The sequence below is a fragment of the Rhamphochromis sp. 'chilingali' genome (genome assembly GCF_963969265.1).
Source record: "Rhamphochromis sp. 'chilingali' genome assembly, chromosome: 10".
Classification (NCBI taxonomy): domain Eukaryota; kingdom Metazoa; phylum Chordata; class Actinopteri; order Cichliformes; family Cichlidae; genus Rhamphochromis; species Rhamphochromis sp. 'chilingali'.
This window is the reverse complement of record NC_137937.1, coordinates 27,294,542-27,321,430: the sequence shown is the minus strand read 5'-3', so window position 1 is coordinate 27,321,430 and position 26,889 is coordinate 27,294,542. Positions and strand designations below refer to the sequence as shown.

The window sequence follows — 26,889 nt, the reverse complement described above, 5'->3', positions numbered from 1 at the left end:
GACACAGTTATCTGGAAGACATAGGGATTATCTTCCATGATAAGATTTCTCATCAGATCCAGTGTTAGATGGAAGCTTTGGTGTTTAAAATGATTAATTTCGTTTTATCTGTTAGAGTTTTATCAACACAACTATTTGAACTCTTAACATTCTGGCCCAAACTGACATTTTGCTTCTTTAATTAAGTGAATGTTATGTCATCAGTGCAGAGCAGAGAAATCAGTATTAGTGTTGGGCTAGCTACAGTGAAGAAGGTAGAGCTACAGCCTGTATTTCAAAATATAAGCAACCCTCGGTAAAACAAGGTAGAAGGATTAGTACTACAGGCCAGAGGAAAAGTCTGAAATTTTTGATTTTGGGTCACCTGTGCCTTTCATTTAACTTAAAGTCACATACTAATATCATGTTTTGTGCACATGTCCAATGCACACATATGATGCAAATGCAGTGTCAGATCCTGGTTCTAGCTGCTACTCAGCCCACAAATTTGCCTATTTGCACTACTCTGCCTGGTTTACACCCAATGTCATTTACCCATTATATTGTATATTGTATAGCTTTCTTGTTATATGTAAAATTGTATTGTATTTATTTAAATTTTTACTTTTTAATTATTTTACCTGCATTTTTTAATCACTCTTATATTTAAATGTTCATTTGCTATTTTATCTAGGGATTGAGAGTAACGTAGTTTCTATTCTCTGTATGTCCTGTACATGTGGCAGAATTGACAATAAAGTTGACTTTGACTTGACTTTGAAAACTCAGGGATCATCTGCATCTTTGCTCTGTTGGTCATCTGCTCTAAAATATGCAGAGCTGCATAGGTGCAGGTCTTACGACTCAGCTGATGTACTCCTGCTGATGCAAAGAGTGAGAGATACAATAGGGAGTTCATTTCCCACTTCATAAATATAAATGTAACGCAGCCTATATTGATGAACCACTTTAGCAACACAGTTATTAGACATAACATCTGTTTGGTTCCTTTTTAAACTGCTTTTTCTTTTCTTTAGAGTTTTAATAATCCTTTCAGGTTAGACTAGCTAATAAGATACATTAGCTGACTTAGCAGTTGCAGTTTATATCCGTAAATATCTTAAAGTACTAAATCTCCTGGGTCTTAAGCCAACGGGTCAGTCTGGTGCTTCTTGGGATTTGTAACACACTGGCAGAATCCCTCCTCACTGTAATTAGTACCGTATGCACAGCATTTTTATTTATTTTTTATCAAACCTCACCAAAGTATTTGACAGTCCATTCAAAACAAGCAGAAAGATGTGTTTTTTTCACTCATTTGACATTTGTTAGCATTTTTAACTGTAAATAGTTTTGGACATCTGATACTGTTGCCTCAACTTGTAGGTAGTGAGAAAAATAACGTCTCCCAGAGATACGAGTGAGTAATTTTCTCGGAGGATTCAAAGGTCCAGGGTTTGATTCCCCAAGTGACTTGTTAACATTACAGTAATTAATAATTACAGTGTCTTTTTAAGTATTCATCGAGGTCGACAAAGGCTAAAAGTTCAGATGCTCATAATCTGCTTGGATGCTGATTATTACCTCTTAATTGTGTTCCTGTGGAGTCATTGCATGTGAAGTAGATCAATTACTGTAGGCACTTCAATTTGATCTTTCAAGGGTGACTTATTTTCCTTCTTGCAGTGGCCCATAGTCCATAGTTAGCGGTTTACACATTTGGCTGTGAAGTGGAAGGTCTCCAGTTCGAGACAGGGAGGAGACACAAATCCTTTGGGGGGTTATGTCAGGAAGGGCATTCAGCATAAAATCTGCCAGATCAAGTATGCGAACGCCTTGTGAGGAGGGGAGCAGCGGAAAGAATCTTTCTATTTATTTTCTTGGAGAAGTGATAATGTCAGTTATTAGACAGCTAATCTATACTTTTGTTATTTCAGTTTTGTTGTTTTTAGCATATTTTGGCATGCTGTTTTAAGTGTGTCACTTTGCTTCTAGAAAAAGCATCAAAAGTTAAATAATGCCTTTAATGGGAAGACACTAAACTACTGAGGGATGAAGTAAAGAAGTAAGAAAAGAATAAGAATGTACTTAAAATGTAAAAAAAACAAAACTGAAGTGTTGTCTGTAACAAACTGCACAAACCACACTTTGAAAGGAAATTTAACAATTAGCACTCTTAGTGCATATGCCACTCTCTACTGTTTATCCATTCTCTATGAACCTTTCAGCACAGCATGTCAACAGCCAGTCCTGAAAGAAACCATCCATGTTTGACAGAGATACAGGGAGCTTTTCATATTGCCATGCTTGATAAAATAAGGAGAGCAGAATATTTTATTCAGCGAACAGTAAGTGAGATTTGGATGTTTATTTCAGTTAGGTTCCAGAGTCCTTTGTGGCCTTGGTCATTATTTATGAATTAACTGCTAAAAATGCCTAAAAAATGTATGACTCTGCAGGAGGGCCATCAAAGTGGAACAGCTGAACTTTTGTCAAAATGCATTAAAGTTAGCAAAGGCTTGACTGCAGGTTGATAAGGGTATTATTTGCATATAGAGTATTGGTTCTCTTTGAAATTGTGTTTGTTGAGCTTGTAAACAACATGCCTGAGTCCAAAGCTCGCCAAAGAGTGAGTGTGTGAGTTTAATGTTGTTGAGTGATTGCATCGCTGCATAATTAGCTTTTTTTTTTTTTTGGATGAAATAATGAATCTGTATGGCGATGTCTTCATTCTTGTCGTGGGGCCCCAAAAGGCAAAGCTTTTGCTCTGCTGACTTCTGAAAAATGTGAATCTGTGTGTGTGTGTGTGTGTGTGTGTGTGTGTGTGTGTGTGTGTGTGTGTGTGTGTGTGAATGTGTGTGTGTGTGTGTGTTCAGGCATGCCCCCAAGGAGCCTGTGTATGTGTGTGCATCCTTGCTTCAGTGTGTTTCTGTCATTCTAGTTCAGTGAGTGGCTTATGGGGTGCCGACAATCCCAGCCTTTGTGTGTATGTCCTGCTGCCACGCTCTGTACTGTACTGAATGTGCTCTGGGGAGTGAGGCGTGTGAAAATCCCACCCTTGCCCACCTAGAGACTGTCAGCTCTGTGTGTATGTGTGCAAGAAAGAAAGAAACCCAGAAAGAAAAGACAGTTCTTGTGTGTGTGTGTGTGTGTGTGTGTGTGTACATGTATTCATATGTGTGTAGGATGTGAAGTGGTGGGTGAAAAAGGACTCCACACTAACAGCCAGTCTCTGTGTTGGACATTACAGGGGAATTTGTTATTATTCCTTTATTGCATTAACTGGTGAACCTAATGGCCTGACAAATGACCTCTGGCAGGCGCTGCACTGTTCTCTCTCAGACCCAGCTCCACTGTTGCTGCCTGTCTGACTGTGTGGTTAGACTATTATCTCAGCATCCATGTAAATTCTGCCTGTTTTCCTCTGGTCAGTGCAATGAGCCAAAACAAGTCATAAAAACTTACGCCATAACCAGAAGCCCATTTTAACCCTACACAACAACCTTCTACGTAACCTGATGTGCACCTCCAGAGAAATGTAACTACACATTGGGTCGACACATACCATTACAACTTGCATGGTGTAGAAGGTTGCAGTGTAGGCATATAAGAAGTGTCCGGTTACTACGTGAGTGAAGATGTAGATTTCCCACAGAAGTCTAAATCAATTTTTGTGTGTGTTGGCATCACTTTCGTTAAACTTTTGAGATACAGCGTTAGGATTGGCACTGCCTTTAGCAGAGAATTCACTGATCAAGTGGCTTCCACTGTTTATTTATTGTTTACCTACATACCTACTACTGTTTACGCAGTAATTCACGCTCTTTAGTTTTTAGACATTTAGGTTTACTATTAAGAATCTAAATAAAACCTTTACCGGTGTGCTTGCACTTATTAGTACATAAACCATTTATTTTCCACATGTTTATACCCACTCTGCCTGTTAATAAAGTTTACTACGTGCGGAGTGAAAAGCATTGCTCGTAGCAGGATTAAAGGTACTGCACACACTCCACGTTTTCAATCATCATGCTAATTAATCCTCCAGTCAGAATGAAATTGTGCGGTACTATGCTGTGAACATAAACTAATAACAGCCTGCATGATGTGAGAAAAATCTGTGATTAGGGATAATATTTTTCAACGTGGTGATAATAGTTGGTAATAAAATAGAAGTATCCATATTAGGTATATTGTTCCTGTGTGTGTCTCTGCTTTAATAGTGCTTACAGAAACCTCAGACATTAAACAGTCTATCCCAACGCAAAGAAATTAAATGATCCTGCACGCTGTATGAGACAGGTAACTAAAATATCTTTTCCAGTTCACTGCATTTCAGGCAGTCTTTTGTGATGTGTTTTCGTAGCTCGATTATGATGAAAACACAACGTATCAGTCAGCACTTTTGCTTATACCGTCCCGAGAAGAGGAGTATTAAGGAAAAACGCTGGCGAGTAAACGGCGTATGTAGGGATTTTAATTAAAGTTCAATGACCATATATTTTCAAAGGCTGTCACTGGAAACCTAGATTAAAATTTTACATTCTTAAACCTCATAATTTAGGTAAAAAAGCTGATCACAGAATCCTTTTCAAAGTGGGAGATTTACTCTGAAGGCATTAGACTTCTGCAAGGTACGTGATCAAAGTTGCACATGTGGAAGAAAATGTATGTGTAATAGAAAAGTCTTTGCTTGCTCAGGGGGAGATAATGTGATGGCTGTAAGGAATGCAAACAGTCTCTCAACTTGTGCCTGCAATAAACTTTCTGTGTTGCATTTCTGATCTTTTAGGCTCAGAAGGAACTTTTTCAAAGTGAAGACCTGTTCGTGTAAGGTTAAGGCAGACAGAACAATGTTTGTTCCAGATGTCATACCTAACTGGAGTTTATTTCATTCTGTGTCTCCCTGCCTCGTCCGAGTGTGATTCATGCCTAAATTAATCCGTCACATGGAGCTCATCATCAATAAGTCACTTGTGTTTGTGTTTGTGTTGCGCTGTGTTTTGCTGCATAGCATGCGAAGGTTCAAGAGGCGGATGTGGAAACCTAGTCATGTCCCATTGTCTCTAGCCACAACACAGGATGTGGTGGACTGTACACACACACACACAAACAAATAAGGAACAAGCACAAACACCGAAACTGGACAGGCAGGACATAGGTGACCTCATCCATGTGGGACTAAACCAATAGGCAAAATATCCCTCGTTCTATTCAGTCCACCACTGAGGACATTATTTGTATAGCCCCAGGAGCTGCTTCCTGCTGCTCATGGTAAATGTCAAAACTCATCATTGCTGAATGAGAGTTTGCTGCACAATTTACTTGTCTGCAGTCTCCCAGTGTTTTTAATCTCTTGAATAAAGGTGCTGTGTGTTTATTTAGCTAGTGTGTTTCCGTTCTCTGCCTTTGTTGCAGCAGCCATTTAGCACCGTAGGTAGTATTTCTATTTCTCTATTTATTGAGGTTCATTCAAATCCTCCCCTGCACCCTTTTCTTTCTCATCTACTCCCATCTTCTTTCATCTGCTCTCTGTCCCCTTCTCCTCTTCTTCTCTGTCCATTCCTCCATCTGTCTGCTGTCTCTGTTTAGATATCTGTTTGTGTATGTGGCTTAACCTCTCTGAGCATGTAGACGTTACATATGCCCTGTTCTTTCTCTAATTGGTTCTCTGTATTCATGTGGGGATGCAGAACGAGGCAGGGAGACTGCAGGCAAAGCTGACTCCTAATAAATGTCAGTCCACGGGCGGGTTACGGATGGACAGCTCACTGATGGGCTGTTTATAACAAGACGTCACTTAATGCAAGGCAAGACAGGAGATGAGGCGAAGTTACAGAGATAAAGAAAAAAGCATACATCAAGAAAGGGTAGTGTTTCTTGCCAGTGAGAGATGGGGGAAAGATGAAAGCGGGACAGGGAGGCAGAAATTACCTCAACAGGAAGAAGGAGACGGAGCAAAACCTCACCTCATGCTACTGCAATCTGAGGGCAGTGATTGTGAAACCACATGGCATGTGTGACAGGAAGGAGGTCACGTACTAGCAGTGATGTATCTCTGTGAGTCTGCAAACTTGTGATTTGTGTGTGCGACGCTTTCTAACTGGGTTTACCACAGGAGATGTTCAAAGCTCAGCTGATACCAACTTGGCTGCCAGTTATTTGGAACAATAATAACCTGCGTCAGAACTACTTAGCTGACAATAACAGCTAAAAGTACATTTTAGGTAGTTAAATTAAATATATTCCTAGTTAAAACACATTAAGTAAATATTTAGAACATGCAAATGTGTTGGCAGGTCCTGGCAATTGTGACATCACCCATTTGTTATTCAGATAACTTTTTAAAGCATTTAGCTGAGCGCTTTTGAAACTAGTCATGACGAGTAAGTGGTAGAGGTGACTAAGAAACTGAGGGACACTGCATGCCCGCGTGGTAGCAACTTGTCAATCTGCAGGTAGACCAACCCTAAAGTTGCTTCATTTTTATCTGACTTGTTGGAGTGCACAGCAGTTTTAAACTCCTGTAGTTTCACATTCAGAGCGTCGGCAGTGCAGTTTTTCATAGGGGAGATGCTTCATTTCTATGTGCTAGAAGGACTCTCGGTGTATTAACTGCACATTTCACAGTTTTATTGTTTTATTAGTTGCATCCCAATTCTTGTATACTTGAAGTAGTTTAAAAGAAACAATCACAATAATAACCAACATAGCAGACTGAGTATAAAGATATGCGCATTAGTGGAACAGTGGTGTGGCAGTTAGGATTGTCATGGCCCAGTAAGAGGGGTCCTGGGTTCAAATCTACCAGCTCCAACTCTGTGTGCAGTTTACATGCTCTCCTAATAATCTCTGGTGATTCTAAATGGACCGTAAATGTGAATGCGAGCATGAATGGTTATCTGTCTCTTTGGTGACCAGTCCAGGCTGCACCCCACCCCATGACAGCTGGGATAGATCCAGCCTCTCAGAAACCTTGATAAGCGAAAGAAAATGGATAGATGGAGAACAGAGTGTGCATTTGTAAGGGGATAGACAGAAGAGATGAAAATGAGGCATCACATGAAAGCAGATGATTTTTTTCCCATGTTACTAAAACACCACAGTCTTTGTGCTTAAACAAGCAGTTTTGATAAAAAAAGAAAGACTTGAAGTAGATGCTTACTTGAAAGAGGTTGCCTACAGAGGTGATTGTCATTTGCTTTCAAGTTTTGGCCCCAGAGTAACTGCTTTTCATGTCCAGTTTAATTTATAATTTCTAAACTATGAGTTTAGGCTTTACTGCCCCACTCAAAACTAGAATTAGTTTTAGTGCCACCTGAGCCAACGTTTTGAAGTTGGGTAAGAATTTCCTGGTGGAAGTGGGCAGAAATTCGCTCGACTTTCTGAACACAGGACTTCCCAATCTTTCAAGCAGATGTTTCATCAGGAGGAAATTCAGGGAGCAGCTGCTCCAAGACCTTGACGTAGGATTCTACAGTGTGATGCGTGGTGTTACGATAAGAACAAAAAACCAGATCACTGACAGTTGTGAGCGTTGTTCTAGACCGTGCTTCGTGTGAATTATTTAATTTGGTATCGTCTGGTTAACTCGCTAACTGTTGTAACACGGTGGCAAACTTAGATAGATAGAGATAGAGGCTACCCATTAATCAAGAACAATGAACAGACAGCTTAACTGGAACCACTTAGCAGGTGTCCTTCATCAGAAATTAATGGCCACTGACATATTCACCCAGACCAACACGGAAAATATTAATTATTTATTTGTATCATTGCAGCAACCGCTTTTAAATAATAAATGGCCTAATATAACATCCAGAGGGTAATTGATGTGTTAGTGTACATGCAAACAAACGGTGCTTTTTATAGCATTTTAACATAAAAGCAACTCTTCTAAGTTACTTCCTCCTAAATATGTATATGGTTATTGTTTGTGTTATTGGGTGGGTGAGCTTTTGTACCCATGCATGCTTGTGTATATATGTCCCCACGAGCCTATAATATATGTGTTATGTTTTGTTTGTTGTCGTGGGGGCTAGTTAGAGATGTGTGTGTCCTGGTGTGCTTTCAGGAATCCTACCCGCTGGGCTTAGAACCTGCTGCTTCCTCTTGTCTTCATACCAAAACAAGAGCTACAGTTTGTTTATTGTGTTGCCTTCTTTATTTATCTTTTTATTGTCGTCAAAGTTCCCACTGTCTCCCCTGACGTGCACTCCACTCTTCTATGCTTTTAGTTACTCCCCGTGGTTTTCAGAGTTTAGAGAAAATGAGGGTTTTATCAAAAGGACAGTTGGAAAAGGAAGAAAATATTAAGAGGGATAAAGTCAGTGGGCCAGTTTATTGCTCGATGCTTTTTTTTTTCTTCTTTTTTTTTCCAAATCAAAGAAATTAGAAAGTCTGAGTGACGTGTTGGCCCCATTACATGTTTTCAGAAGGCCCCTGACTTACCGTTTGCAGGATGGGTTTTCCATCATGTCATCTATTGTATGTCATAAGTCTGACAGAGCTTTGGAAAATAACTTTTCTTCTCTGTGTATTTGTGTGGGGAGTGCACGTGTACGCGCATATCTGCTCGTGCCCGTTTCTGTTATAAATACCAGAGGTGATTGACAGTTTCTAGTGTTTGGCTTTGACAGCTCTTATTTGTTGCACTCAACGGGCTTTTGGTGAATGGCTGACGTTTTGAGGTTCCATGTCTGTCACTGTGTGATGGCTACAGGGCAGTGTTGTAGAGTGGATACCAGTTAATGGTTGCCCCTCTTTCAGCATTTATGCACAGAGCATATGTGGCTCCTATAGACTGCTTTTTCTCAATGGCTATGGTCTCAATGGGTCATGGGAAGATTAAACATGGTTAATTATTGAGCTGGTGATTTCTGTTTTTTTACATTTCTGAACATAAGAGCTATTGTGTACTGTTACACTGTATGTTTTTAAAAGAAAGATTTAATGTTACTGAAAATGTGCTTTTCACATTTCTATTATTATTTGTGCATTTTACTACTACAATATAAAATAAAAAAGTTAAAATAATACCAGTATTTCAGTGTTTTCGACTCACTTTTCTGGCAATCAGATATCTAAAACGAAAGTTAGATCACAGCACTGAAGAGCACTGAACTACTCTGATCTTTGCCTAATGGTGGTGTATGTGAGGACAAAAATGTCAGACACTGACGGCTCAGGGAGATGAAACAATCTTTAACCTTGTCGCCCTTTTTGCAAGTAATAGCAAAACAAAAAAGCAGGTAATTGTCTTGTGGTTTTGCAGAGATAGGATGTCATACTTTATTGAAGTTCTATGTAGGTAGCACTTTTGTTAACGCAAAAATAGTGCAAATGTTGGATGCTAGGATAGGATAATTCTATAATCTGTAACCTGTGGGCAGTTTTCAGTTCACTGGGTGGAGTTCTTGAGTAGAAACATCTTTGTATTAATTACGTCTTGTAATCAGTAGTGACCATTTACTTGCAAATCATGCTTTACCCCATAAAACCTTCTGAATACTAATACCATGTATTGTGCCTGTCCACTAACTGGCTGAGGGAATACCCAGCAACATGCCTTAATTTGAGAAATGCTGGCTCTAATAGATCATGACATTTTGGAAGTTTTAAGGGTCAGTAGTCACCATTTTGTAATTGTCTTATTATGGCACCCTGTGCTTGTTCCGAAAATGTAGTTACAGCACATGTTAGATTTATGATACATTACATTTTGTTTGATTGGTGTGCCATAATGAGTTTAAAGCTCCCCAGCACAGTATAATGCTTAAACAAATTAGTTTTTCTCCTCAGCTGCAACTTTGACCTGTCTCTGATTTTCCCACCTGAGTTCTTCATCCAACAAGGTGAATCAGGTGGCTGCAATCTAGGCAAATTTCAGAAGTGTTGATGAGATAGACACATTGACAGAAGCACTCGTGGCATGAAACAGGATGTAGCACACCTGTGGCTGTGCTGCAAACAACAAAAATGTTTGAGAGGTTTAAAGACTGTTTTGTCAGCACACCTGCCAGTATTTGAGTTGTTAGTGACAGACAGCTTTGCGCCTTTACAACCATGTACATGGAAACACATGCGCCACCAAACAAACCAAAAGCACTCTTATATATAAATAAACTAGACTCACACTTGATTTTGACTTTGTTTTTTTGCTGTGATGCAACAGATGTGTTTTGAAAAGGAAGGAAGTTTTAGTATGCAACTTTATTAAGTACATCAACAATGATGAGATTCCAGCGTATTTGATGTAATTGCTGTTTTCTCCTAAACGCCACTCAGTCTTTATGCCACAGTTTTATCACCTGTCTGCATGCACAGTGAAAGACGAGCGTATCCTCTTTCAGTAACTCCTGCTGATCACCCTTCAGCAAGATGACAGAAAGAAACAGAGACGCCAGGTAGAGCTTGTGAAATTTGGCTTGCACGAACACAGAGAAGCAGACAGGTTTGCAGTGATGCGTGCACTTTAGGCTAACTGACAAACAGGGGTGTACAGAGGACTTACTGTAAACTGGCTACAGAGAGATAGGACGGCAGTCAAGCATAAAGACAACTTGGAGCCACAAGAATAAGATAAACCAACGCTCATTCCATTGTTGCTCCTTTTTGTTTTTTTTGTTAATGCTCTGTATGTTCAGTGAAGCCAAGCTGAAACAAAGAACATATGTGTATTTTAAAATACCGTATAGCAACCAGGAAAGGGAAGGGTGTATTTGTAACCACCCGCCAAAGCACAGCTTGTATTGTTTTCACCTTGTGTGTCTGTGTGTCATCTCGACAAAGTCTGGCCCTGGAGGGGCAAAGAAGGACAAAGAGGGTTTTGAGCACTTTGGCAGATGTTTTTATGACGGTCTGTCCAGATAGTTTGTCAACACAATAACAGCGCTAGTTATGCAAAGCCCAAATTTTACAGCTGTGGTTTCAAATGAAGTTAAAGTCTGAAGATGGATCTGGTCTGAGATATGAGTACTGAGTAAAGCCCCGAGCACTCAGGCCTAGTGACGGGTTGGCAACCAATGGTCGCTAGGGAAAAATGTGTATTCCAACACACCAACCGCAAATGGAAAATAAGCTAGCAAATGAAAATTTTTATTTTGGTCATTTAGCAATTACCGGACATCGCAAGGATTTCGGGTTGCTACTAGGTCACTATCTAAACCTGGGTGACTGGGGCTTAACTTGGTATGAACTACTTCCACTGCGAGTGCCTGCCAGTCTGCAAACATGCTGGTTATAAGTCGTTTAACTGGAGGAGGTGAAGACGGGACTATTGCTGTTACCAATGCATACCTAATCCAATAGTAATTTTTAATATCAATTCGTTTTATTGAGTACCTACATTTTTTTTCACAGCCTTGTGGGACAGGCAACGATCCCATGGTCATAATTTCCCCCAGGGATCAATAAAGTATTCTGATTCTGATTCTGATTCTGATCTTACCTTAGGTCAAACACACTGAAACTGAAGAAAAGACCAGCAAATTAACAGAAAAAAAGAAGTGATTTAGAGGAGTCAACACTGAGCTGGAGCAGCTGCCTGTAACTACAGTATTATCTGAATAAAGCAATAAGAACACACATTAACGTGCATATTTTCCCCCTCACAGTACCGATGAATCCTCCACTTCTTTTAAGTGTGTCTCAGTGTAATCTTTCACATATTTCAGTTTCTGCCATTTACAGAGTGTCTGTAGCATCATTACCTTCCCTAATTTCCGCTGTGTATTGCAAGGTTTTTCCAACATTGTTCTATTTGCGGGTGTTTTCTTACGCTGCAATGTGTTTGACCTCTCAAGGCCGCTGTAGTTTTTTAAAAATTTTTAAAATCATTTTATGTATATTAAAATATAATATTTTCCACAGCAGTTGAGGTCCAAGAGCTGGTGTCACAGCTGGTGTATTCCCATCAAAAGATGGTCACTAATTACAAGTGTGTGTGTGTGTGTGTGTGTGTGTGTGTGTGTGTGTGTGTGTGTGTGTGTGTGTGTGTGTGTGTGTGTGTGTGTGTGTGTGTGGTGAGAATAGGGCCTGGAAAATCCAACAGCTTAACCTCCTGCATAATCCATCTCCCTTTCTATCTATCTATTTGTCTTTCAGAATAGAGATTTCTTTGTCTGGAAAAGTCAACAGAGTCTGCCGATTGAACAAACTTTGAAAGAGCTCATAGTCACAGAAAACTTGTAATGCAGCAAAGTCATAGAGATTGTACCGTATCCTCTTACTGCAGAGCTCTTCAGCTGGTGAAATTAGAGCAACTCTTTCTTTCTTGTGTCGTATTAAAGGAACCAGAAAGGCAGGTTAATAACACTTTTATTCAAAGTTTTTCATTAAAACTTTTGCATCACATTTGTTTTGGTTGAGATGAACTGCAAAACATTTTTTCGTGCTAAATATTTCAACTTTAATGCTCTCAAAATCTGTCAGAATCAGTGGCTTCAAAACTTCTTAAATCATTTATGTCAGTTGCCATAAACATGTGGGACATATCAAGGCCTAAAAATATTTTATTACTCTTTACAGTTTGTGTAAATACCAAGAGGATGAGTCTTTTCTTTTTAACTTTTCACAACCTTCATGTTTTTCTTTCTGCTAATTAAGACCTCTCATGAATGTGACATCATTTCTGGAAGATATGCCAAGTTTCATGTTAAAAACCTTCCACATGGGTATCTGGGTGCCCCAGAGGGAAAACGCTTATCTGGGGAAATGCTTTTTCCCAGATAGTGTCATGTCTATGGCACAGCTGGTTGCTTCTACACACACAGAGACAGAGGCAGGCTGAGAAGTTACAGAAAGTAATCACGTGATGATCGCTGCACCAGAATTAAAAAAATAACTCGTGAATTCATCTTGCAGAAAAATTTAAGGGTCTGTGTTCACAGGCACTGGAATCTCTAATGACCTTGTTTGTTTAGGGGCTTTTTTTGAAAACAGCTTGTTTTTAGAAGGTTAAAAAGTATTTTGTTCAGTAGATCAAAATAATTAGGTTAGTCACAGTTAGGATTAGTTTCACCTCAGACATGACAGGACAGTGTTTGTATTGTAAATGCCGCCACTTCTTGAGAAGTGATACAGACGAGCGCAGTCGTATTTCACAACTATTTTCAGCTGAAACTGTCGTGAGCGCAGCAGCAAAACAAAGCTGTACAGTGAGCATGTTTTTGCACAGAGGACTGTGAGTGCTGTCAACCCTGAACTTCACAGAATGTGCCTTGAAAATAGACACACAAACACAAAAAAACTGCTGTTCTGAGAACCTAACTTTAAATTTGCAAACAATCTTCCAAAAATGCGAGAGTACAAACCCTTCTCACTCACACTCGAGGTTATGGTCAATTAACCTGTACGGGCACAGGGACGGCACGCAGACTCCACGCAGAAAGGCTCTCAATCAAACACGAAAATTGTTTTGCTGTGAGGTGACAGTGTTCACCGCGGCACCACTGCGATGCCCCTTCACACGGCCACACATATCATTTAACTATTCTGCAGAAGATTGATTGTCACTTGTATTCAACACTTGAGTCTGATTTGCTTCACATCGTGTCTGTCTGGTATCGACCCTGCCATGCATATTTTAAGATTGCTTCACCCAGCAGACAGCTGACAAAGTGCCCGCTTTGAGTCTCTATCGCTCTCCGTGAAATTATCCACAGCTGTGTTTTTATATCTGGTTTGCAAATTTCTGGATTTAAGTAATAGAAGAGGTTTTTTTTGTTTGTCACAAAGAACCTTCTCTTAGATAATCACAATTCTTTTGCCCTTTAAGATACTATTCTGTCTTTGAGACTCTTCACTTTGTCCTCTACTCTTTCAGTATGCTGCTCATTTCTCCCATCCTCTCTTTTTTTGTCATTCTATTTTTCTTTTCATGTTGTACTCACTCTCCCGTTCCTTATTCCCATCATGCCCTTCTTTGTTTTATATTTGTCAGAAGTAAGAAATCCAGTTTTTGTGTAGCACTCAGGAAAGAAAAAAATCACTCCTTTTGACAAGTGTTTCAAATCCAAGCTTTACTTTATTGTACTGGAGCAAATAATTTATGAAGAGTGCGTTTTTGCGTCCTCCTAGCCCCATTCCAATGAACTCGTGTGAATTAAAAGCCGCTACTGCTCCATGTTGTCCACCACAGTCTCTTTAAAATTGTTAGAACTGGCCACAGTAACAACTTGATGAGATAAAAGCACCATTTGTTGAAAGTGTCGTTTTCTTTATCAATTGGAACACACTCAAGAATACAACAAACCTCTTTAAGCTGAATAACACGAAATTGCTCTGTTCTCAACGTCAGTGCTGCAGTTACCCGTTGTTCGTCTAGATGACAGTAGATGATTGCCCCTCTGAGCTTCAGGAGGAGTAGTGTTTTTCCATTTCATATTTATTTAAAGGGGAAATTCTTGTTTCAAATGCTTCAGTTTGGGTTTAGGTTTTAGGTCATGGTCAAATTTTGTTGTGTTCCTCGGAGTAATGTCTCAGATCAGAAATACTAAGATCTGTAAAATAAAATATGACAAGCCAAAAAAACCCCCAAAAAACTCAGAAGGCCAAGAGTAAACAGGTTGTACGAGAACAAGACAAGATTCACACTCGTGACTCTCTGAGGTCATAAAGAAAACACACCTGTCATACAAATATGCCGATATTTATTTGACCTGATTGTGACACTCGATGGAAAGTCAATGGACCAGTAAAGTCGGGTCACCCTAAGAAGTTTATCTAAGGTTCATCCAGACCTGCACTATGAATCACAAATGTCATGCTGGTGGAAAAAGAGATGAATTCCAACATCTAATTTTGAAATATTTCAGTGTATTTGTGAAAGATTTAAAGATTTGGTGTTTGCAGCTCTGGATACAAAGTCAGGGGATGACTGGAGCTACTAGGTTTCCTCACCTAGGTGCAACAAATGTATGTGGCAAGTTCATAGAAATCCATCTCTGAAAACTATATACACTCACCAGCCACTTCATTAGGTACACTTGGGCAACTGGTTCTTATATATTTCTACTCGAGGACTCAAAGCTCTTTATACAACATACCCCATTCATGCATTCATATAAGCCCTTTTTGTGCTTAAGTGCTTTCTGTCTAACATTTGCACACATTCACAGTATCATGCCCAAGGATATTTAGCATGCAGACTGGAGCAGCCAGGGAACGAAACACCGACCTTCCGATTAGTAGATGACCTGCTCTGCCTCCTGAGCAACAGCCACAGTTTATCCTTAATACAAATAGCTTATATCTAATCCAGCATCAGAAGGGGAAAACGGTAAAAGAAAAATTTTCAGTGAGTGGCAGATCTCTCAGAGAAAGGGTTGTATTGCCGAAGAGGAACAGAGAAAAATGGCTATACTTCTTCGAGCTGATATAACTCAGATAACCACTTGTTGCAAAACAAAGTAGGGGAAAGAGCATCTCTGAATACAACAGTTGAACCTTGAAGCAAATGGGCTATAGCAGCAACTAGAGCTCGTTTGCTTCAAGGGTGCCATTGTTGTCAGCTAAGAAATGGAAATTGTTATACAGTTCACCTAGGCTCGCCAAAACTGACCAGTAGAAGGTTGGAAAAACAGTGTGTGGTCTTATGAGCCTTTATTTCTGCTGGGGTAGGGTCAGAATCTGCCAAAAACAGCAACAACCAAAGCATGCATCCATCCTGCTCTGTACCTGCAGTTTGGCCAGGTGTTAGTGTAATGATGTAGGGGATATTTCCTCGGCACACTTTGGGCCCTTTAGTACCAACCGAGCATCGTTTAAACACCACAGCCTACCTGACTGCTGTTTCTGATCATGTCCCTTCATGACCACAGTGTACCCATTTTCTGATGGCTGCTGCCAGCAGGATAACGTGTCATGTCACAAAGCTTCAAAATCATTTTAAACTGGTTTTGTGTACATGACAGTGAGTTTGCTGTATTCAAATAGCCCCCATAGTCATCAGATGTCAGAAGAGCGCCTGTGAGATGTGATGGAATGAGAGATTTGCATCATAGATGTGAAGCTGACAAATCTGCAGCAACTGTGTGATGCTATCATGTCCATATGGACTAAAATCTCTGAGGAATGTTTCCAGTACCTGTAAGAATTAAGGCAGTCCTGGGGATGAAAGGCATATATAAAAAATGGAATAACGAAAATAATAATAATCACAACAGAATTTTAACCCAATTTTTGTGCAATAAAAAATTTGGTGAATCTGGTGGATGTTTGGGGTCCAGTTTTTAAAGCTGCCAATTAGACAGGTTGTCTACCACGATTTAAAAGTAAAAGTTCAAGTGAACACAGCCAGAATATCAGTAACCATTTATTACATAATGATGTTACATTGACATTACAGCCAGTTTCCTCGTTAATGGTACCTTTTTTTCCCTTCTAAATAACATTTCCTATAATGTGCATCCATTTAATATCTCACTGTCTTTGTTTCTCTGCTATCGAACAACACATCCAGATTGGAGAAACTGACATAACATTGTTATTACTGATAGCACTGAAGGCCAGAGCTGTGGAAATCATGTGCATGTTGTAATTTTGCTTCAAGTGTCCAGAGACTAAAGAATTAACAGGGTGTCCTCATGGTGAGTTATGCTGTAATCCCCAAAGAGTCTTTATCCTCTGTGACTTTGTTGACTCATCTTGAGAATTGTACAAGTGACATTGTTGAGAGCTTTTAGCACTGAGAGAAGAAAAGTTTGTCCTACATTTCAAGGATATATTTCAAGGAGTTTTGTTGATTTATTTTATGACTTTATAGGTCATTTATTTGCTAATTTACGCCTTTGCTTGTTCATTCTCCCTCGTGCTTTGGGTTTCCCTCAGTGTCTAGCCTATATACGGTTTAACATGTAGTGCATATGGAACACCAGATGCAAGTGATTCTGTGATTATGTTAATGGGTTTATCCTGTTTTCTGTTTTTTAGCACTACGACAGATGAAACGTTTATGTATATCTGTGTGCGTGCGTGCGCCTACTTTAGGGCTGTACAGGGCTGTGATGACAAGGATGATGCATCCTATCCCCATTAGTGTTAGCCCAGATCTGTCAGAGCCTTGTTGGGTTACTGCCTGGCAAAATCTCAACCCTGAGGAACAATTTGATGGGCCAAACACACACTCACATACACATACACATTTAGGAATGCGTTTTCCAAGATAAAACACACACACACACAGCAGTCTTTTGAAAATCTTATCAGAACACAGTGTCAGTCTCACATGAAGACACCGAGCGTTACTGCGGTTTGTTGTACGCTTTTTCTCATAGGTTAGTTTTGATCACAGTCACACACATACAACCGTCATTTTGGCTGTTCCTTGTCTTACCTCTGTCAGAAAACAATAGGCAGCTCAGCCAGCTGACAAGTGTTTATTTCTGCTTTTCCACCAAGTCTCCTGGTGCTGCTGTGACCCGAGCACACTTAAAGACTGTTAACCGAGATAAGTTATTATGCAGCACAGGAGTCTGCTCATTATAATAGTGTTTGCCACAGTGGAGATCAATGGGAGGGAGTTGCGTGAATTGAGGCTGATTAATGCTACTGGAAGCAAAACGTGTTCATCATTCAACTAATTTCACTGCATGCACAATTTTTTCCTTCAAATCAAATCATTTCCTAACGGCAACTGTCTTTCCTCTGAGAAATGATTTATCACCTCGTAGATCTTCTTTGATGTGCATCTTCTTTTCATTTTATCTCGCTCAGTAACAACATTTTATTTAGTTGTTTCAGTACCTGCTGGGCTGTCCTTGCAGCGCTCCCTCAGCTGTAGCTAAATTCAAGGCTGTCCTACATTTTCCTTGTGTTGTGAAGCTGCTGTCGAGTGGGAGCTTTGACAAGAGATAACAGCCCTCTGTTCTCTCTTTTATGGACTTTTAATGTAGCTTCTAATTAATATCTCTGTCATTAATTTACCATGACACATGGCCTCCCTCCACCCACCCACCCAACCAGCCAGCCAGTTAGCTTCAAGCCCCCAAGCTCCGTTTAGTCTCCAAGCACCGAACTGCTGGGAGTGGAGCTTTAGATGGGAGTGTACAATCAGAAAACCCACATTTAGTTTTACTGCCTTTCAGCATGAACTTATTTAATTCCTTTTTTTCCCCTTCATGTCTATCTCGTTCATTCTGTCTTTTCCGTCCTGTCTGCTATCCTTCTTGGATCAGAGTTTGGTACATTTAGGGTAACATCAATAAATGCACTTTAGTTGGCTACAAAACTGCTGTTCTCATTTTCTCTGTGATGGGTGTTGATAAAGTGTCTCCCCATTACGCCCGCTCACATAGGTGGATTATCGTTGAGTCTGAGTTTCTGATGGGATAATGATGACGATGATGATGATGGTAGTTCAGTGATGGTTGCCCTTGGTTCTGTATAGTTTTCTACAGAGTCTGCAGAGAAAAAAGGCTCCAGTGTTAACCTAAGAATTAGCACATAAAGTAGTAAACTTTATGAAACTAAAGGCAAACTTGGACTGTTCATGTATCTTAGTTTCATATTCCAGCTTCACAGATGAAAAATGCATCATTTAATGTATAAAAAAACAAAAGCTCCTCTAACTTTCGTGATCCATCATTAACATGACTTCACTCCTGAGTCTATAACAGGAGCCAGAGGCATTGTTAGACATAAAGATCTACTGTGGCACAGGCTCCCCATTACTCAAATCACACATTTCTTTCTTGAATGTCTGCAGTGTGCTAACCTCACGTCAGTGTGCTGTATGAGCTTCCCCTGGGTGACCCGCTGTTTGTGACATTACACTACACCTGTCTGCTGGTAAAAGCAAAAATGTAGACAAATGAATCGAAATGTTTTTAGCTCTAAAAGTCACACCATGCATATGCAAATGTTTCTTGAACAGGACTAATTTCATTAAACTATCACATGATTGCATTCATGGTGTTTCAAATCTATATTACTTGATATTTTTTGTTTTATGAAATGGAAAAAAAAAACATTGTTAAAGAATAAACTGAAAAAAGAGTATTTGCTTTATTTAATTCTAATATAGAAAGCGGATGATGGTTTATATGCTTGACAGTGTAGAAGAAGCAGTGTCCTGTATTATTGAGTCGTGTGTAGTTTTGTACTACGGTTGGTGACACGGTTTTAAAGTAAGCCAACAGAATGGAGACAGTGATGGGTTTTCCCTGTGCAAGATGGTGGACAGCTTTTTTTCTTCTGTGTATTTTTAAACAACTGATGGATAAGACTTAAAAGATCGTGCATACTGGTCAGAGACCAGTAATAATTGATGAAGGCTTTTATAGAAAGCGCAAGAAGCCAGCTCGAGAAATCTGCGTCATGCCTCTTACCTATGTGCTTTCATCGCCGCTGCTTCTCCTCATCGCTGCTGCTTTTGTATATTTCTGAAGTTTTCTTACTTTTTCGATTGTTTCCTCCCATAAATGTCATGCCTCTCTGCTTGTCTCTAACCTCGTTTCTCTCTCTGTCTCTCCAGGTTCAGGAAAATGTCTTCGTGGAGTTTAACCACCAGCAACTGCTTGATTTGTACAACAAGGTTTGTTTCATTATGTTTCGTGTGTGTGTCCGTGCCACTTTCATGCCACATCATCTTCGTGTTTTTGTGCCAAGTATCCATGTTGCATTTTGCACTCCTTCATACTTCGATCTTTTTAAATATCTCTTTCAGACTTCCTCTCCTTCTTTGTGTCATTCTTTTGTGCACACATTCGCTCCAAAAACTCATCATTTCCCCTCTTTCTTTCAGCTCGAAATCGTCCAAGGACAGCTGGATTCCCTGACATGATGCCTTTTGGACTTTGTACAGCCACACACACACAGACACACTCAAGCACACGAACTATATGTTAATGGTGTTTTTGCTGACAGCCATGCAGCTGTTAGAGGCCTAGCAATTAAATTTTGTGCTCTGATTTATTTGAGAAATATGTCAAGTTTGAAGAAATGAGTTCCCTTTTGAACTCCTTTTTGCACTCATTACTCAGAGCCTGGATTTTATAGCGGGAAATTACCCCAAATTCATCAGTATGAGTTGTACTTGAACAAGTTTGTTTAATAATGTTTTCTCCACCCTCTAGTAAATTAATGCTTGCTTTCCTTATACATTCCTTATAACAAGATGTAGATGATGAAAATGTGCCAACAGTCATTTAGCTTCAAGTTTCCTTTGTACTCTCAGAAAAAAAAAAAAAAAAGGAAATTAAATGTCAAAATGTCTTTTGAACTACAACAAATACATTGTGTAGCTTGAAGAATGAACTACTCTCCATGGCATTCTAATAAAATCTGAAGTGGAGGTGAAATCCATCCAAGCTGTTGTTATTTAGTGAAGGCTCATTATTTCTCATTAAGACCAACCTGGACTGCTGGTTCAACAGATGGGAGTTCTGGGAGGCACAGCAGACCTCCAGCGTGATTGTGTGTATGAGACTGTGTGCACAATTGTGTGTCTGTGAGAACATGGGTGTATGACTGTGTCCTTGTTTGTGCGTCTGCCCTTTTGTGTATGCTTGTATGTGCATAATTTCCTCGCGTCCACACTGAACTAAAGCTTGAGAAGTTCCCTAATTCCCAGGTGTTGTTTTCCCCTGGAGCTTTAGTGAACCCATTTACTTTATTAGATCTATCCAATAGCTCTTCTCTGCATTCTCTGGTGATTCGATCTGTTAGACTGGGGGTTTTTTTTGTCTGGCAAAATGAAGAATTTCATTTGTAAAGTGTAGAGTCAGTGGCGTGTATATGGTGTTAGTTCCTATTTGTGTATATGTTCAAACTTGTTTACCTATGTAGTGTTTGTCACATGGCTTTTGAAATTTTAAGTCCGTTAGGCACCAGAGAGGGAACAGTAGGTCAACATCTAGCAACCACCGGTAGGGAAAAATGTGTACTCCCTGACAGACTGGCAAGTGGTTGCTAGAGATTGAAGTTAGGGTGAGATTGATTGTAAAAGCCCCAGTGATGCAGGCCTGGAGACTATTCAGAGACCCCAATCACTGGCTGGGAGGGTGGCCTGTATATTCTTCAAATAATTGGAAAATGATTCCGGGCAGTCACAAGGTGGATTTGGTGGCAAAGGAGACCTCCTTGTAATAACTTTAATCACCAGCAGATTGCCATAGTCGCCCAAACTTCCATGGAAGGCACCAACTCGCCCACAAACACTTACTACTAACCGAGCAGTCACAAAACTGTGAAAACTGCAACACACTGTTTAGCATTGCCTTCTGCCCAGCTAGTAGTTGGCAAGTATTTGCAAACATCGTGACATCTTCTATACAAGCTATGGGCAGCTGCACCAGTCTGTTAATGACCAAAGCCATGACAAGGAAGCTTTGGGTGCTGTGGCCTCTTTGTGACCAATTTCATTCGGGGGCTGACAGCGACCACTCACCAACCAGTTGGGGAATATACATTTTTCCCTAGCAACCAGAGGTTGCCAGGACAACCAGCCCCTTGCCTTGTGTGACTGAGGCCTTAATTACAAGTTCAATTTATGAGCATACAAGAAACAGATTGTACCTTGTCATGATTCTTCTTTTGTTTACTAAGAGATGGCGTTTTAACTTCAAGAAAGCATTCATGCTTCTTGCTGGTGATATTGATGTGTTGCCCTCAGACATTGATCTCCAACATTTATTTAGTAAGGCTGCTTTCCAGCCATCTGTGACTTAGTTTCTCTGTCTGTGGCTCTCTGAAGACAAATTATTTGGGATTGTTTTTGGAGCAGGTTGTTATTGCAAATACATCAGAAGTCTTGTTAATGAGTCAGGATAACATCAGCCGGCGATTCGTGGTGTATTGCTGTGTTGGTGTTAGTAAGCTGTGGCTTTAGATCAGTAGAAACACTCAAAAATGAAAAACATCAGCTTTCTTTGCTGGATGCCTGGAATTTTCCTTTGCCAGAGGGTGAGGAGCTCAAAGGATCCAGTTAAGATGGCTTGGGGTTCGGATCAGGATGCATCTTGGATATGTCATTTGAGACATCTCATGAGTCGTGTGCAAAACACACTAGAGTGATAATAAATGCCACCTGGCTGAGGAACCCCTCTGGTTCCTCCTGGCAGAAAGATGTTGGGGAGAAAGCTGCTTTTCTTAACCCCAAGCTGCTGCTCTAAAGCCAGATTAGTGGTGGAGAAATTGAGTCGTAAATATGACGTTAGGAGAAACTTCTCATGCCTGTCTTTGCTTTGGAAATGTTTAAAAAAAAAAATCTCAAACTATATTTGCATTTCAAAAAGTTCTCCTTCAGTCAGAAGGCAACTTTTCATGTGGTTCTACTGCTGATTATGTCCAACTTTAGCAGGTGGCAAGCTCTGTTAATAGGATAATCAGCAGGTAGACAGATGATAAAAACAAAAATGCGCACTCAACCAAACAAAATTACTGCCACTTCCAGCTTTTAAAATGGAAAAACTTTACTATGGGAACCCTGCTTGCAGTAGGTCCAGTAATTGCCAATTAGTGTAGCAACTGTTAAACTATTTAAATATAGTGCAAAAAAAAGGAAAGATAAAACTGCTATTTCTTCCAAAGTAATATGCAAAGACGTATATATAAATAATCCACACCTTTCAAACAAGATCAAAACTAGACATGTTTACACACACTCCTTACACACGTCTGAATTGCGGCATTTTAGACCACATCCTAAACAATTTCTGTCCTCAGCTTTTTTTCCCTTTTTTTAAAAACTCCACAATTGACAATTTTTGCCACCATGTGAAAACGCCTGCAGCCAGAGGGAGCGCCATGTTCCACAGCATGGAGAACAGATGGCAAGGCCGAGATGCAGAGATGGATGCCTGGAAAGAAAAAAAAAAAGATGAGGAAAAAAGACACTCACACACTGAGACTCACACTGAGATCCAGCAAGATACAGCACACACAGTCCCAATGAGAGGAATAGGAGGAGTATGTGTCTATGCCTGTGTATTAATGTCTGGTGAGTTGGGTCTCTGCGTGTACTTGTCAAAGCAGTTTACTTGCTCTGGTGTGTGTTATGAGGCAAACTAAGTCAGGCTGGACACCACGCAGAGAGGAACACACTTTTTTTACGAAGCAGCTAGTCGGGGGATGCTGTACTTGTCTAGCTTTAATAAGTCTCAAATGGGCTTGCCTCCATATGTGGCTGTGGTCCTGTAGGGCTGACAGTGCTGACCCACAGATGACAGACACTGATAGTTCCCTTCTAGGATACAGAAAAGCCAACAAACAATTGAACTCAGTAGTGCGCCACTACCCACAACACTGACTCAATTTTCCTCTTCGTTTTTACTCAGTCATGCCTTCTACGTAAAGTAAAAAAAAACAGGTTTATGTGTTGCAGATAGGGAAGCTTTTTAAAAGTAAGTTGCAACAATGTTTACGCAAGCTGTTACACCAAGAAAAACCCAGACTGAGCAAATACAAAAAGAAGCAGTAACACAACCTACCCATACTCTTTAAAGTGCCTGGTCATTGCAAAAAAAAATCTCCCTGTGAAATTCATTCCAAGCTCATTGAAATGGTGGCTTGCAGGTTGTGCAGGGTTCGTCATTGGATGTCGCCAGTTTAGTTTGAGGCAAATTGTTACAAATGAGAAAACTCTACTCATGGTGCTTCCTAGTCAGTAGAACACGTCTGTATAAAATTGGATGCTTTCTCAATTTCAGACTCAGCAGTTGGCGAGCAGTCCTCACTGCACATTTACATGTGAAAAGTTGAAACTTTTGACATTGGAATGTGAAAGTGCCACATGAATGTACTTGATCTGGGCAAACTGAGGCAATTTCATTGAAGGGTACTGATTTAAAGCTGCTGTGACCAAAAGCTAATATCTAAAGATGTAAATGGAGTAAGGTCTTGCAAACCAAAAAGTAGAAATAAAGAAATGCAGAGCCAGAAATAACAAAGACTTGTAGGTACAGAATAACTGTTACATTAGAAACTAGCTTATACATGCACTGCATTCAAGATTAGGTGCTCTGCATTCAATAACTCATCCAATTACCTTTGGTAGCTTTTACTTTTTTAACTGACTTTTAACTAGGAAATCTACAGGCAGAAATTCAGAATAGGCTGTCATCATGTGTCTCTCCCCTCTGTTTTTGTAGCCCTTCCCATCAGATTAGCATATGCACACACTTTATAAGCTCTAAAAGGAAATCAGTGCAAACTTTTTGGTTCGCCTTATATTTGAAGCTCTAGTAACCAGATAAAATTTATTTGCTTAACTGCATCTTTTTTCATATGCAGACTTTTTCACTGTTCACTTGATCTAGCCTTGTGATTGGTCAGAGTCTTCTATCACAGGCAAGATCTTCTCAAATCTAAAAAGAGGACCAAGAGGAAGTACAAGAGTCCAGTTAACAGAAAAAATTAATTCATAGGAAAGGTTCTTATGGATTATTTGTCCAATTATGCCAAAAACATGTTGTCTAGCTCAATTTGTACATGAAGTAAAATAGATGTAACTTTTTTGGTTCAGCATAGATGTTTGCATTTGTCTGTATAATTATTATATTTTATAAAGGCGTTATGTCTAAACAGTGGACAATGAGCTTGTGTGTGTGTACAGTAAGTTCACATGTCTAATCCCCGTCTCTACAGCTACGCTTGTCTCGGGCCTGCTTGACAACTGCTACTTTCCAACAACAAAGGAGACAAGATCATGAGTGTCTTTTGTAAGAGATGAACAACGGCTGAGAGTCACAACAGTAGTATTAAGTTGCACAGATAGCACCAGTCTTTTATGACGAGCAACCCTTCACAATGGACACGCACGCCATGAGCAGCTAATAGAAAGTGAACAATGGCGGGGAGAGAGGTAGTCATAATAAATCTGTGTCGTGTCAAGAGCAGTTTGTTTTTGCATGTCATTGTCTCTTATGTGTGCTTGGTTGTTAAAACGTTTAAAATGTTCTTTCCAGTAGAAAGTGGAGTTATAAAAGGACCAGCTTGACCTACCTCTATACCTCCCACATTTCCAGAACTGTTTTTGCCATTCTGTGTCCTTGGCAGGTAGTCAAATATATTTTCAGTGGGTGTTGGACTCTGAGAGGGTTGCCCCCTGTCTGCCATCATTCTTGTGATTACCATAGACAGAATCTCAAGGAATATATATTTATTTTAGAGAGTGCAAACTCAGGTTCTTGTTTTTTGGTTGGTTTTATTAAAATGTGACCTTTAAGATGGACTGGAGCACTTTTCAGCTGAGTATGAAGTGACTGGAATTAGTGCCTGTAACTCTGAATCTGAGGCCACAGTTCTCTGATGAAAATGGCTGATTTGTCCCTGTTGATTTGGAAAGAGCTGTTGCCTCGAGAGAAGGAGTTTAAGTAGCTCCAGATCCTGATCGTCTTCTATAATGGGAAGGTAGCGTGTGAGATATGGATGTGTGGATTGATGGAGCGTGTGTAAAGCAGACCGTTGTGGTGAAGAGACCGCTGAGTGGGACGCTGAAGTATTTCCAACCCAACTTCCAATCCTCAACTTAATAGGAGAGAGTGAGATTGTGGCTGGGTTCAGACTTGAAGCTAAGGTGAGGAGCACAGACGTCAGCAGAGTAGTCAGAATAGAGCTAATGTTCCTTCACGCTGATAGGAGACAGCTATGGTGGCATCCAGCTCCCCTTGAAGGGTTTCCTGCATATGCAGCTGGCAGGAGGCCCCGGGGCAAGCCTAGAAACTGAGTGATTATATATTCAAGGTAAAAGGAAAGTACACCCACTTATCAAAACATAATAAAAATAATCTGGTCCTTGTCAGGTTTTAAAATTAGTTAACCCTTTAAAGCCGGTCGGAGCGGACACGCTCCATTTTGCGTAACTATTTTTAAATCCCGGTAGCACTGCAACCACGTAAGCTAGCGCAATAAAATTTTTTGCATATGAAACCAGAGGAGTTGTACTTACATCTTATGCCATCAGCTTGTCCTAGGTCACAGTTTTCTTCCACATATAGCTTTGCAAAAACTGCATTAAAAAGCAGCAACAAAAATATAATATTCCAGAAACACGCTTTGCCGATCCGATCAGCTGTTCGTAACACTTCCTACTCCATCGTGAACTATCACATGACCGCATGACCTTACCGAAACCGGAAGTGACGTCATTTTGCGGAAATGTAGTTTTTAACCATCGTGGCCTTATGAGCCTATACTTGTGTTTAAAGTTATGTTTGACTTTATGACTTTCTGTGTCGTTTCTGGGATGCTGAGGACTCATATTGCACTGCTGGAAATAGTTTATTTTGATGCATATGCTGTTATTTTGCAAATTTGCACTATAATATATTTTTTCGTTTTTCCTGCAGTATATGAAAATTGGTGTATCTCAAAAATAAAACTATGAAGACACTTAAAATAAATTTCCTTTGGTGGGAAACTAGTTTGTGCAACTTTTTTGTATTTACAGTTTTGAGGGATAAGCCTCTTAAATTTCTCTAACTAGAAATATATGTTAAAAAATCAAAAACGATTTTCAATTTTTTGTAGTTTATTGCACTTTTTTGCAATTTATGTAATTACTATGCACTTAATGCATACATATTATTAAAATTTGGGCTATAATGGTTGTATTGATGTATAGCAACTTGAAATGCTCCAAAAAATGGCTCCGCAGCATGTAAAAATATACTATAAGCTCTGGCAGACTTGGTTCTATGGTAGGTCTTAAAGGGTTAAATATAACCTCTGATGAACAGCACCACATGGCATATTACACCGTGTCATTATTTATTTAACAAAACTAAGCCAAAAATGCAGAAGCAGTGTGTGGAAAACTAAGCAAGGGAATTAAGAGGGTAAGTAGCAGCCAGGTGCTCATTATTAAATGATCATCACCAAGTGTGGCCACCTTTATCAAAGCAGACATTTGGGCAGTTTGCTGGTCTGAAGCATTTAGGTGTGTGTTAACACAATGCCAAGGAGGAATTG

General features: G+C 39.9%; 1 protein-coding gene across 1 annotated transcript in view; it reads left to right on the top strand.

Moving 5' to 3' along the window:
• commd10 (COMM domain containing 10) overlaps positions 1–20,279 on the top strand; it is a 66,015-nt gene extending 45,736 nt beyond the window's left edge. Inside the window, exons 6-7 of the mRNA XM_080894729.1 lie at positions 19,454–19,513; positions 19,724–20,279. Coding sequence (XP_080750855.1) covers positions 19,454–19,513; positions 19,724–19,762 — 99 coding nt within the window. The 3' untranslated portion in view covers positions 19,763–20,279. The remainder of the gene's footprint in view (positions 1–19,453; positions 19,514–19,723) is intronic.
• Positions 20,280–26,889: the final 6,610 nt, after the last annotated feature.